This window comes from Acinonyx jubatus, chromosome C1 (genome assembly GCF_027475565.1).
Source record: "Acinonyx jubatus isolate Ajub_Pintada_27869175 chromosome C1, VMU_Ajub_asm_v1.0, whole genome shotgun sequence".
Lineage (NCBI taxonomy): Eukaryota > Metazoa > Chordata > Mammalia > Carnivora > Felidae > Acinonyx > Acinonyx jubatus.
In genome coordinates, this window is record NC_069381.1 from 9,626,996 (window position 1) to 9,640,756 (window position 13,761).

General features: G+C 42.2%; 1 protein-coding gene across 8 annotated transcripts in view; it reads left to right on the top strand.

Annotated features, from left to right (window-relative positions):
* PRDM2 (PR/SET domain 2) overlaps positions 1–13,761 on the top strand; it is a 122,782-nt gene that overhangs the window by 30,652 nt on the left and 78,369 nt on the right. For 6 of the 8 annotated variants that reach the window (XM_053203912.1, XM_027060830.2, XM_027060824.2 and 3 more), the window contains 2 exons: positions 957–1,074; positions 2,928–3,031. In XM_053203912.1, coding sequence (XP_053059887.1) covers positions 957–1,074; positions 2,928–3,031 — 222 coding nt within the window. Of the gene's footprint in view, positions 1–956; positions 1,075–2,927; positions 3,032–13,139; positions 13,259–13,761 lie in introns of those variants that run through there. The other 2 variants (XM_027060828.2, XM_027060829.2) reach the window with 2 other exon arrangements.

Consider the following 13,761-nt stretch of genomic DNA (forward strand, 5'->3'; position numbering starts at 1 on the left):
AAATCCTTGAGAAGTGTTTCCCTTTGCAGTGAAATAAAAAACACCTAAGACTAAAGGACCCATCATTCTTAGTGGTGTTATGATATATACATCGGTTCTTTGGGGGTATATGGGATAACAGTCAATACAAACTTGGCTTTCCTTTGATTGAACGTTATTTTCAAACTAACAGTCATGTTTTACCAGTTGCCTCAGATTTTTGCTTCCTCTTCCCTTATATAGTACATACCTAATAGTAATGTTATTTCTTAAGATTAAAGTGAATTTTGGTTAGTAATTATATACAATTCTCTATTTCTTGGAGACTGTGATATTCTGGCAACTTTGCTGTTTAATGTGACTTGATAGAAGCGGTAAATTACTGCTTCCGGGAAAGGTTGCATTTCCATTGAGGGCCCAGAAAAAGTTGTAGTGTTCTTGTCGGAATATTCAAGCCCCTGTTAAAGGGGGTGTTGCTGCCAGAAGGATGAAGACATAGGTGGGGTGGGGTCTGGCCGGCTGGCTGGGCCTTTGCAGTGTGTGCCAGAAGTATTCGTTTAAGTAGGAGTGTTGATTTTTATTTTTTAAGTGTTCTAAAATGCTGATGGTAGCCTTTGACTGAAAAGGAAGCTGAAGCCGTATTTTACTTCCAGATTCTGTGGGAGTTGAAAACAGTGTGGTGCCAGAGATTCACGTAGTTTGAAAGTGACTACAGGTGGCTGAACAAAACAGATTAACACAGACAGACTTGAAGGCTGCAGTCGTTTCCTTTGGAGACTCACAACAATGAAAGCAACTCCTGAAATGCTCTGCATCTCGCATCTTGTAGTCTCCGTCTGGCTTGCCAGCTTCAGGTTGCAGTTACAGTTTTGCATATTTGCTTATTGGACCAGAAAAAAAAAAAAAACAAACAACAAAAAACCCACCAACTGGGTTTGCTTCCCTCTGCTCTGATCCTTCTGTTCCTTGACTTGCAGAACGCCACCGAGCCTGTCGCAGCTGCTGAGAGCCTGGCTGAGGTACCTGAACATGTGCTTCGAGGACTTCCGGAGGAAGTGAGGCTTTTCCCATCTGCTGTTGACAAGACTCGGATTGGTGAGTACTAGGGTCCCCAGAGGGGACGGGCAGGGGAAGGGAGCAGCCTGTGTGGAGGTGGGGAGCTCATCATAAAAGCAACAGGTTTGCACTTTGATTTAGAACACTGTGTGGTGTTTCTACATTTTCCAGTGAAGAATCCAGGGTGGACATAGATTATAAAACTGAACCAGAAATATCTCCACGTCCACCACCTCCCGTCCTTCGTGATTCAGCCCGCGTGTTCCCTTCCACGTTTCCTTGGGGCTCTTCGTACTACAGAGCGTATTCCTTCCTGTCTTGTTTCACTGGGACTTGAGTGTGATTGTGCTGTTATATTTAATTTCATCCTTGTGTGTCGTCACATCTGCCCTTGCATTGATTTGAGGGCCTCCATTTCTCATTTCTCTTTATGTCTCCAGTACCTGACGCATTATGGACCTCAGCAGGTACTTGAACGAATGATGATCCGAGTGTCTCTGAATGCTTCTGGCTGGGATTTCTCATTGAATACAAACAGAGCTTTTGTGTATTTGGTTTTGCTTTTGTGACCTAATCTTTAGACGGAAGGCTAATAAGGAAGTAAATCATAAAAATTTAGTCAAAGTACATTTTTGGAATCTATCATGTTTGTATCCCTTTTCGATTTTTTTTTTTTTTAAGATGTATTTCTGATATTCCAGTTTATGTGTATATGTGTGTGAATAAATTGTTAATAAATGCTTTTCCTAATTCTCACTAAAAAAGTGTTCAGTAAGCAGCTTGAGCGCTTACATCATTCACGTGAAAGTGGTTGATTTTATAGCTCCACTAACTGATCGTTAGCTCTGTTATCAAACTGGATTCATAGACTTACAGAAGAGGGAAACTTGAACCTCCTAGCTGGGCAGGACTGGCTCAGTCTCCGCCTTCCTTCTGTGCCTGAGGAAACGGAGACCAGAAGATGAGGGAACTTGTCCAAAGGGATGTTGTCAGGGAGCGTCACCTCTGGGTGCCGGTTCCCTTGGCCCCACCACCACCTTCCGCCGTTTTGCCTGCTGCCTTCTTCGGCTCGTCTGTTTGGCTATGGGTAGTGCACAGAAAAACAACAGCCTAGGAATACCACGGAGCAGCAGGAGCAGCAGGAGCAGCAGGAACAGCAGCGGTATAACTCTTGGCTGTTTGCAACTCTGAAGAGTGAGTTGTTACAGTAGCCAAGTTTTCAGGAGACCTAGCTGGAGAGGAAAGAGTGTTCCGTTTTGAGCGAACTTCAGAAATACTTATTCACAAAACTGTATTTCTCAGCGTTTGTAAAAGCAATTCATGTTCATTGGAGATCATTCCAAATCTGCGGAAAAGTAGAAAGAGTTAAAAATTATTTATAGTTTCGGGGCGCCTGGCTGGCTCAGTTGGTGGAGCATGTGGCTCTTGATCTCGGGGTCATGAGTTTGAGCCCTGTGTTGAGTGTAGAGATTACTTAAATAAATAAATACATCTTAAAACAAAAACATTCCCTCGAAAAATTATAGTTTCACTCCTCGTATTTTTTCTCGTTAAGTTGTTATTGTGCTGTTCTCTGGGTGTTTGTGATTGTGCCATCTGGGTAATTTTACATGTGAGAAATAGAAACAAACAGATATAAAACATTCTTTCCTACTTATAAAACAGTGTAGGTTCTTTACAGCCTATTTGGGAAGTACAGAAGAATACAAAGAAGAAAAATAAAAATCCTCCTGAAGACTTGATTTCATTTAATTTCACTTGCTCTCCATTGATTTAACATTATCTTGCTTTTAGACTGGCTAGCCTTTTAACTATTGTGTGAAACAGAATTGACTTTAATGCTTTGATCTTTAACCACAATACTTTATAAAAATACTGGTTTTATTTTCTAGGTGTCTGGGCCACTAAACCAATTTTAAAAGGCAAAAAGTTTGGGCCATTTGTTGGTGATAAGAAAAAAAGATCTCAGGTTAAGAATAATGTGTACATGTGGGAGGTAAGAAAGAATTCTGGTTCTTTGTTTATCAGCATTCAGTACGTTTTTAAAGAAATCATTCTATTCTCTCAGGATTTGACATTTGAGATTAAAATAGTTCGCTTACTACGGTCTTTAAAATCAAAAATGTTTTTATTAAAGAGAAAATGTGTCTCTTTGGATACAGACCGGCGTTTACATTTGTATTTTGAAGTGGCTTGGGTGTCCTCAACGATGAATGTCAAATCCAGTTTTTATATTGCCTTGTTCAGGGTGTTTTGCTTTACAACCAAGACTTCGGTCTGTCCCTTTGCAGGCTTCCAAATAGGTACCATAAAAGAACACTCTGAGGTGACCACAAACAAAACACTCTTAGGGTCTTCTCTGTGTTTTAGAAAATAATCTCTGTGTTGCTGGAATATTCAGAATTGGATATATTTAGCACATGGCATATTTATAGAGTGCTTCGGACTTCTCAGGAGGCTTTAATTTTGTGCATTTCCTATTCTCACTATGATCCTGGAGGACAGAGTAGGGCATTAGCACATTCCTTACAGAGGTGAGGCCGTCAGGAACAGAGGTGAATTGTTCCTCCCCTTGAGGACCCGTGTCAAGAGTGGTGTTGATGCAGAGCTAGGACCCATGTCTCCTGCCCGACAGTAAGACATTTAAAAATGTTTCATTGGATTACCTGGTTTCAGATCCTACCTTTATTTTAGCCTTGTGACTCTGGGTGTAGGGTACTTAACCTCTGGGCCCTAAAATCCTCAATTTAAAAACGGGGACAAGAAGAAATCCCTCATTAAGATAGCTGTGAAGGTAAATAGGTTGTTACTGCTTCCTGGAGCGTTGCATGCAAATTCATCATTCTTGTGGAATTTTGTTCAGATCAGGTGCTCTGGGGAAGCTCTCGTGGTCTGATAGGATCTCAGTGGTGTGTGACTCCCTTTGCAAAGCAAGTGAAGTTTTTCGGTGGTTAGGAAAAGCATTCCTATCAGATTGTCTTAAATGGAATCACATCTGTTTCACACGTAAACATACACAGACCTAAAAACAAAATATGCCTAGGAAATGTCTGGATACTTTACATCAAGAAGTTCTGTGACATTTGTACATCAGGTATGTCGCTGCTGTTCTCAGTGTTCAGAGCAGTGTTTCTTAACTTGAAGATTCCTCTGGTTTCTTCCAGTAATTTTGAGGTTCTGTGTTTGTTGTGAGTCCCTTATAATAAATCTGATGACAGTTAACCCGAAGGGCCTTAGGAAATGAGGAGTTAGCGTGAGAATAATCACATTATGCTATTTCACTACTTTTGAGGTGAAAGAGCGCTTATATTTGTAGAAAAACTGCCCAGCCAAAAAATGATATTAATTACTCAAGATAATGCCTGTATGATTAAAAATGTCTGGACCACAAAAGTATGCCCCCAGATAAACTGCATTTTTAATTTTAGAAATTTCCCAAGGGAAACTAACAGATATGTTCTACCGGGTCCGCGCTAATCTTAGTGAGGACAGTATCTGGAAACCAGGAGATGTGTTCTCTAGTTCCGTGTGTGTATTGCTGAGCTTGAACAAATGTCATTAATATTATACCTAAGTTTATTGCACCTAATTTACCTGCCTTAACAGTTTGTTATTGTTGGGCGTAGTATATAAATCATTAATAGTGTCTTTTGTAAATTAAGCTTCGTTTGTATTGAAATTCGTACGTCATGCGAGTTCATAGTAGCTTGGTGAATATCCTAATTTGGAGCCATGACGTATTAGGGATTCGATTTCTACTTACAAACATGTGAAGATCGCATTGTTAACTTAGGTGCTTCTACTTGTATACCACCACAGTTTGTGAGTCTTCTGACATTGCCAGTTCTTGTTATATTTAAAACTTTAGTTCTTGTCAAGGCTGACTTTTTCTTCTTGGAATTAAAAACAACTGGATGTCATTCAGGTAGTTCCAACTACAAGGTACATAGTATTCCGTACAGAAACCTGTAAGCCTTTGCTCTGTTAAAATAAAAGTAGATACATGTATATGTAGAGGCATGCATTCGGTAAAATACAGGAAGCAGCAGTTACAATGTCCATGTGTCTTGTAAAGAAGGTAAAACACCAAGTAAAATTTAGTGTATCCCCAGTGATTTCTTCCAACCTTGGTCTGATCCTCAGACTTGCATCAGAATGGCTTGTATTCAAGTAAGAGAAACTTCTTACCATTAAAATCTCATCTTGGCATTTGTTCTTCTATTAAAGCCCCTTAAGACCTGCTTATCTTTTAGCAGCCTCGTCTTTTGCCCCAGCTAGAACTCCGTTTTCAAGCTAACTAAGACCAAGTGTTAAGTTGCTTTTCTTGAGCCCTTGATTGTCTCACAGAGTCTTACGTCCCCTAAGCTTTCACTGAAAACATTCTAGTAAATCAGAAACAACAGGAGAGAAACAATAAAGTATCCTCAGGGTGATGCCCCAAACAGTCAGGTTCTCCTAAGAGGAGAGCAGTTGTTGGAGCAGTTTCTGGTGGGGAGCTGCTTGCTGGCAGCTGGAGTGCTGGACTTGGTGTGATACTCCCGGGACTGCCCCCACCCGTGCTGACTGCCCCCACCCGTGCCGAGAGGTCTGTGGTGATCTGTGCTTCTGACAAAAGCCTTTCAGATTCCCTTTCGTGGGTCTCAGATGGCTTCTGTTGCACTTGTGAGTTGTTTGCATGTGAATTGTTTTGACGCGTTTTTTTTTTTCCCCTAGATTTTATTTTTTAGAGTAGTTTTAGGTTCAGAGCAAATTGAGCAGAAAGTACAGAGTGTGCCTGCATACCCCACCCCCCCTTCCTCCCACCATCGCACCAGGGTGGTGCATTGGTTAGACTTTCAGAGAGCCTGCACTTATGACACATCACTGTCAGTTAAAGCTCATAGTTTTCATTAGGGTTCATTCTTGGTTTACATTCTAATAAGTCTCTTTTAAATTATAAAAGTAATACATGCTCATTGGAAAATAACGTAAACATTACAGAACACTATAAACAAGAAAGTAAAAATCATCTGTGAATATTTTGGTGAACGTTCCAAGTCTGTGCTTCTCTGCCTGTTTTTCTTCTGTCTCTCACACAGGCTGGTGCATATACAAACACCATATAGAGATGCTTCGTGCAACTGAGATCCAAGCGCACATGCAGTCTTGTGACGGGTTTTTCTCTTTCAGTTTGCTGTGGACGTGCCCATGTCAAACAGTTTCATCTGCATCATTATGTCCTGTGGCCACATAGAATTCCATTGCATTCTTCCACTATTCAACCAGTTGTCATTTAAATAGTTTTCATCTCTTCATGGTATTAACAACTCTTCTGACTATGAAACTCACCGTGTATACATGTGTGCTGACTTGTCTGGTTATCTTCTTAAGATAAATTCCTGCAAGTATAAATGTTAAGTCAGAAGTTATTTACATTTTAGTCTCTGGTGAATTTTGCTAACAGACCTCCAGAAGGATTGCACTGATTTGTATACCCACCAAAAGTACCTATTTTTTTCTAGCTTTTTAAAACCCAGTATTGTTAATCTTTTTAATGGTCCCCTCCTCCGCCCCATTCTTATAAGTGAAAACTGATAGTTCACTACTTCTGTTTGCATGTTATTCATTTAGGCAAATAACTTTTGAATCGGGGATGGTGGAAAGATGTAGAATTGTGTTTCAACTAAAATTGATGAATTATTGCTCTTCAATGAGAAGAGTTTAATCATTTGAGGAAGTGAAAAACGTTTTATCCATCTGCACTGTTCAGATTAGACATGAGCAAGTGCATTCCCTAGTCTTGGCTGGCTCAACACTTCTTTTTTTTTTGTTTTTTTTAATGTTTATTTATTTATTTTGAGAGAGAGAGAGAAAGCTTGCGCACGTCCATGTGCACAGGGGAGAGGCAGAGAGAGGTCCCAAGCAGGCTCTGTCTGCACTGAGCGCAGAGCCCGGCACAGGGCTCTATCTCACGAACTGTGAGATCATGACCTGAGACGAAATCAAGAGTCTCACACTTAAACGACTGAGCCAACCCTGGTGCCCCCTAGCTCAACACTTTGAATTTCAGATTATTTCTAAGTTAAAAATGGAGGCAAGAAGAAAAAAGAGCAGAGAAGTCTGCCAGCTGATCCTGTAGAACCTTTTTCTAGAAAGTACTGCTCAGCTCTTCTTTCCATCTTCCAAACCTGCACCAGAGGGGGGGTGCCAGAGGAAAAGACCTGGGTCTCATGGAAATCAACCTGCCACCTGTTGTTTACAGTCCCACAGCCAAGAGTGCTTTTTACATTTGTAAGTGGTTTAAACAAAAAATCAAATGTTTCATGACACATAAAAATCATATGAAACTCAGATGTCCGCTCACAAATCAAGATTTATTAGAACATAGCTGCGTTCATTTGTTTGTATGTTATCGATGGCTGCTTTGGCCCTACGGTGGCAGAGTTGAGGAGTTTAGACAAGAGTCCGTGCAGCCTGCAAAGCTGAAAATATTTATTGCTAGTTCTTTACAGAAAAAGTTAGCTGAGCCCTGGTCTCAGTGTGTAGAAAGGAGAAGCAAGTGGGGATGAGTGTGGTGATGACCGGTGTCTTAGGTTTACTGTGAAGCTATGTGGTTGATGGCAGTGAAAAGATTTTTTTAAATTTTTTAAATGTTTATTCGTTTTTGAGAGAGACAGAGACAGAATGCGAGTGCGTTAGGGGCAGAGAGGTAGGGAGACACAGAATCCGAAGCAGGTTCCAGGCTCTGAGCTGTCAGCACAGAGCCCGGCACGGGACTCGAACTCAAGACATGAGATCATGACCTGAGCTGAAGTCAGACGCTCAACCGACTGAGCCACCCAGGCACCCCGGTAGTGAAAAGATTTTGAACTTGGTAGTTACCAGTGGAGTAGCTGTACAGTTGGTGGTCGTAGAAGCTTCTATGCCGATCATACTCTTTTCTGTGGAACTTTAGGGCAGATGAGGGCATTGCAATACAGAGAAGTTAAGTGATCCTCCCAAATAAGTTAACTTTTACGCAGATTGGCAGCTTGGTCTGGTGCAAAAAAAAAAAAGAGTGTCTCTGGGAGTCCATTTATTCCTTTATTTTAGCCCCTATTTGTTAAGCTTTTGACATGTGCTTTTACCAGTGTCCTAAGTTCTGGAGCACTGAGTCTGACATACAATATTCGCGGTATTGCATAGATTACTGGCAATACCCAATGGAGATTTTTGTTTGTGGAATAATAGGATACTGGAAATGCCCTGAGTCTTTTGACAGGTGAGAAATCTGTGTGAGGTGGCTTGCTTCATGCCTTCAAGCTGCCAGTCCCAGAGTCTGGCCTCGCGTCCAGGCTTCCTGGTTGCCTGTTCTGTGCCCTTCCCGCTAGCAGAGCCCGGAGGTTCTTACTTTTTTTGTGGGTTGTGGGCCCTTTTGAAAATTTCCACAGAAAATGTACAAGTGTGTATATGTACACAACATTTTGCATATCATATTTAGGGTTATATGGGATTCTTAAGCATCCATAGTCCAGAGTTAGAATTTCTAATTTATTTGTTTTTAAAAAATTGTTTATTTAAAAAAAATTTTTTTTTTCAACGTTTATTTATTTTTGGGACAGAGAGAGACAGAGCATGAACGGGCGAGGGGCAGAGAGAGAGGGAGACACAGAATCGGAAACAGGCTCCAGGCTCTGAGCCATCAGCCCAGAGCCCGACGCGGGGCTCGAACTCACGGACCGCGAGATCGTGACCTGGCTGAAGTCGGACGCTTAACCGACTGCGCCACCCAGGTGCCCCCCCACAATTGTTTATTTTTGAGAGACAGAGCGAGTGAGCATGTGAGCACACGAGTTGGGAGGGGCAAAGAGAGAGAGGGACAGAATCTGAACAGGTTCCACACTGTTAGCGCCGAGCCCGATATGGGGCCCGAACTCAAGAATCATGACCCGAGCTGAAGTTGGAGGCTTAACCGACTGAGCCACCCAGGTGCCCTGAATTTTTTTCTTGTCTTTTTTTTTTTTTTTTTTTTTTTTTTTACATTTATTTATTTTTGAGAGACAGAACAAAGTCGGGGAGGGGTGGAGAGAGAAGGAGACACAGAATCTGAAGAAGGCTCCAGGCTCTGAACTGTCAGTATAGAGCCCGACGCGGGGCTCAAACTCATGAACCATGAGATCATGACCTGGGCCAAAGTCGGATGCCCAGCCAACTGAGCCACCCAGGTGGTCCGAATTTTTTTCTCTTCTAATGTTAGAGAGTATGGGCTGTATTTTGAACCAAAAAGCTCTAACACGGTATGTATGTGTGTGTGTGGGGGGGGGGGGGCAGGAGGAATCCTGAAAGTGACTTCTACAAGCTGAGTTATTGTTTACTTATGGAACACATGAGAAGTAAATGCTCTGCAAGTTGGGCCTGTAGAGACACGAGCCTCCTGTCTCCCCTTTACTCCTTTTGTCAGTCTCCACAAGTGGAAATAGATATTGTCTCTTCCCGGGAACAGGCGGGGAAAGTGGCAAACAGTGTATGGATCATAATGTTGGAAATTCAGTAAGCTAGATCCCCAGAGGAATAAAGATGGAAAGGAGCCTCAGGAGCATGGACCTCCCGGAGAGGTTCTGTCCCACCATTAGTAGTGTCAGAGCTGTTTGAAGGGCAAGTCCAGAGAACAGCCAACAGAAAGGCTGTATCACTGTAGACTCTAATTTGTAGGGGGCTGGGGGGTTGTTTGGATGAATGCAAGATGTATCTCAGCATGAGAGTCGATTCAGTATGAGGAAGCATCTTTAGTGCTCTGTCTTAATCCCTGGCAGTGATTTGTGTCAGAGTAAAGTTCGTTACTGTAAGTTGAGAGTGGCTAAGGACCTCCTAGACAGACAGTTGAGGATTCAAATGATGAATGTTTGCATTAATTGAATGAGAGGTTTTTGAGTTTACAAATTTGCCTGAACGCATGTAGAATATAACAAGTAAATGATAAGGACGGATCTAAATGAAAACCCTCACCCCCAACCCAGGAGGTAAGTATGTTTTATCAGTTTGGTTCGTCCTTTGCAAAGCATCCTCTGTTCTTCAGGAGTCTTTAACTTTGATGCATTTTTAGATTGCGGTGTGTACTGGATTTTGAGTGTAGGTGGTTTTATGGCAATTTCAAAAGGATTGGATTAAATTGCATGGCAGTTAGGTGGTGTGAAAATTATGTTTTGCTCGACAAAGAGTTAATACCCAGGCTGTGCTCAGTGGTAAGGGCAGAAGGGAGGTCAGGCTTGGGTGACCGAGGGAAGGTCCAGGATGGGAGGAGAGGTTTGGAAAAAGGGAAATTGAAATGGAAGCATAACTGAGGGGGCAGGGTTTGAATCCTGGCTCAGACTTTTAGTGACTTCAGTGTTCTAGTAAAATTAGCAGCCTTTCCTAGTGTCTCGATTTATAAAAGGGGCTTACTTCTATATCATAGCGTTCCTGTAAAAGCTAAATAAAATCCCTCATTAAGCATCTAGCCCGGGGCTTGGTGTGGAGATGCTTCTCCCTGAGCTCTGTTTCTCCGAGGAAGGAATTTCCACTTGGACGTTAATTTGTAAAAATTGTTTTGTATATACACAATCAGGTATCCTTGCCTTGCCTTGTATAAAAGGTGTACCTTTTGTTATGCCTTGTTAAAGGGTATACCTTGCTTTGTTAAAAGGGACTCCTACAGATTGGATGAGGAAAAATTATTGATTATATGAAAATATTTCTCTCTGGGATCAAGTCAGCCGAATATTTTTCGGTCATTATAAAGATTTGGAAATTGGTTGGTTGCACATCATTTATTGAGCTGGAGCTGGAGTGGGCGTTTGACCTGCCTTTGCACTCGCTTTGTGTGAAAGAAGGGGTTCTAGTTCGTTTCCCGCTACCCTAGCCTAACAGTGCCGCAGCGCCTTTGTGGTCTAGTTTTGGCGGTTAACGTGAAGCCAGAGCTGTCACATGTTACCGTTTGGGTTCTGTGTGTCAGCCACTGAAATTGATTCTGATTGGAAGCCCAGGTTTGGCCAGCTAAGGTAGAAATTGTATCAAAACATGTTTTCATACCGGTTTCTGTTTGTAAGGTTAGACTCTCAATAAAAATGACAAAGCTGCAGATTTAAACTGTGTGTGACGACGGTGGTGATGGCAGGAGGAAGGAGGAGCATCGGTAGGGCCTCTGAGGCCTTCAGTCCGACGTGGGGTTTCACGCCGGAGACGAATTTGCTCTCCCACCCTGTCTGTCCCTTCTTTACTTTGAGATCACACGAAGTCAGTGGAGGAAAGGCGGAAAATTCAGATAAACAGAAGAAAGGAAACAAAAACTATGGATGATCCCACTTCTCGGAGAAAACCGTTGCTGACAGTTTCGTGTATTTAGTGTCAGCTTATTTTTCTCCTCAGGCAATTCACATGTTGAAACAAAAATGGTGCCATCTTAAGCCATACTTTCTATAACCAGCTTTATTCAGTCATCACTAGTATTGTGTCCGCCCTTTGCACCAGTAAAAATACTTCCCCAGCTCGTGGTTATCTTGGTTTTCTTCCAATTGTACAAGTCATGTGTGTTCATTGGAAAAATTCTTAAGGGATATAGAATTATCTAGCAAAATAAAAGATTCCACATAAACTAACAGTTTGTACAAAAGTGCTTTTTAGGTCTGCTTAGTATTCTGCTCTGTGCATGGATTATCATACTGAGCTAATCCGTAGTGGTTTTCACTTAGCAACTAATTGGAAACAGTCTGTAATAAACCACACTGTTAGGAACATTTTTGTACATGCGTCTTGGTACAATTGCCAATTATCTCATGAGAATAAATTCCTGCAAGTGTGTATGCTCACTAAAGTGTGTGTACATTTTAAAGCTTTTTTTTTTTTTGTCATGGACTGTTAATAAATTCCATCCAAAAAATGATAACCAATTTATTCTCTGATGAGCATTGTTTGGGAGAATGTCTACTCTCTGGTCCTGTGTTTTTTTCCTTTTTCTCTTAAAAATTTCTTTTTACCAGTCTGCTAGGTAGAAATGATCTAATTTGAACTTACTTTATGATTATTAGGTAAACTTAATTTATTTCCATGAGATTTTGGTCCTGTGTATTCCTTTCTGAATTATTTTTGCACATTAAAAAAATTGAAGCGTTCATCTTTTTCTGTGAAATACGTATTTCAGTTTAAGTATGACTTAGCAGATGCTGCCATCGATTTTGAAACAAAATGAACCCTACGTAAATAAATAATTCAGTCGAGTGGGCTGCCTTGCTATTTGCAGAGGTCAGTGTTGAGCAGGGTGTCGGGAAATTCTGGCGTGGCTCATGCTGATATCCTCAGGTTGGTGGGTGGGCTTCGCGTCTCTCCCCAGCTGCCCTCTTTGACTGTGTGGGGTTTTCCAGCACCGTCTGTCTCCCGTTGGTTTCCTGGAGCGGTGTCAGTACGTCGGATGGGGTGTGAGTAGGACCATGCCATCCTCTGTGATAAACCGAAGCAACGCTTTTGATCCCTAAATGAGTCCAAAGTCGCTACCTACTGTGGACTGACTGTTACAGTAGCGACGGCTCCCATTTTCCTTAATTCACCATGCTGACAAATGTGACAGACGTCTCTTAAACATTTTAAAGTAAAGCCACTTCTGTTATCCTGGCATTTAAAATTTAACTTTAAAATCTGCGTTGTGAGGCTCTTGGTAACACACCGTTTGGGGCTTCCCTTTCTCTTTGTTTAGAGGGAGAGGAGTGGATGGCCCGCGCGGGTGGCCCAGTCGGTTAAGCAAGCCTCTGACTTGATTTCGGCTCAGGTCACGATCTCATGGCTCGTGAGTTCAGGTCCCACGTCGGGCTCCGTACTGACAGTGTGGAGGCTGCTTGGGAATCTCTGTCTTCCCCCCCAACTCTCAAAAAGAAATAAATATTAAAAAAAAGGGGGGGGGAGTGTGTGTGCACGCATACTTGTATGCACTGAGGGTGAATGAGAGTGAGTTTGAAGAGGGGTCTGCAGCAACAGGGAGAGCTTTTCTTTGGAGTGGTGCAGAGAGGGGTTTCAGTAAACAGACAGTTTTTGAAGAAACTCACAGGGGATGGCCCTGAATACCTTTATGTGTAACAGCATCCTTACATCCGTTCCATAGTTATTTATTGAGGGCCTGCTCGGTGCCAGGTACCAGTCAAGATACTGGAAGCACTGCAGTGAGTGAAAAAAGGCTAACATGTCTTCTCTTCATGGAGCCCATACTCTGGTGTGACGATGCAGTCACCAGATAAAAAAAGTAAGTCCCTGAGTAGATCTCATACTTTACAAGAGCCTAAGTGCTATGGAGAAAAACAAATTGGGGGGATGACTGGGGGCTGATGGGAAGAGAGGGATTCGTAGTTTTTCACCAGGACGGTCAAGGAAGGTGCTGATAAGTATGGTAGAGGTCAGGCGGATTTTCTTTTCTTTTTTTTAATTGGGTGACTTTGGGAAAGTTCAATTGAATTTTGATCCTCACCTTCCACATGTTAAAAAAGGAGATGATAACGAACCTACCCTGTTCAATGAGATAAGATGCAAAGCGTATAGCACTGTGCCTGACATCCAGTTCCCAATAGGAAGGAAATATGGTTAGTACCCAGTAAGGTTGGGCGCTGCCCCCTGCCAGACACAGGCTTGGAGATGCAGGTATGGTCAGAAGAGCTGAGAGTGGAGAGTGGGAGTTTTGTTCCGGAAGGAAAGTTGCAGTAAAGAAGAGTATGCAATGTGGGTGGGAGAGGAGAGAAGAAATGAGTGGCG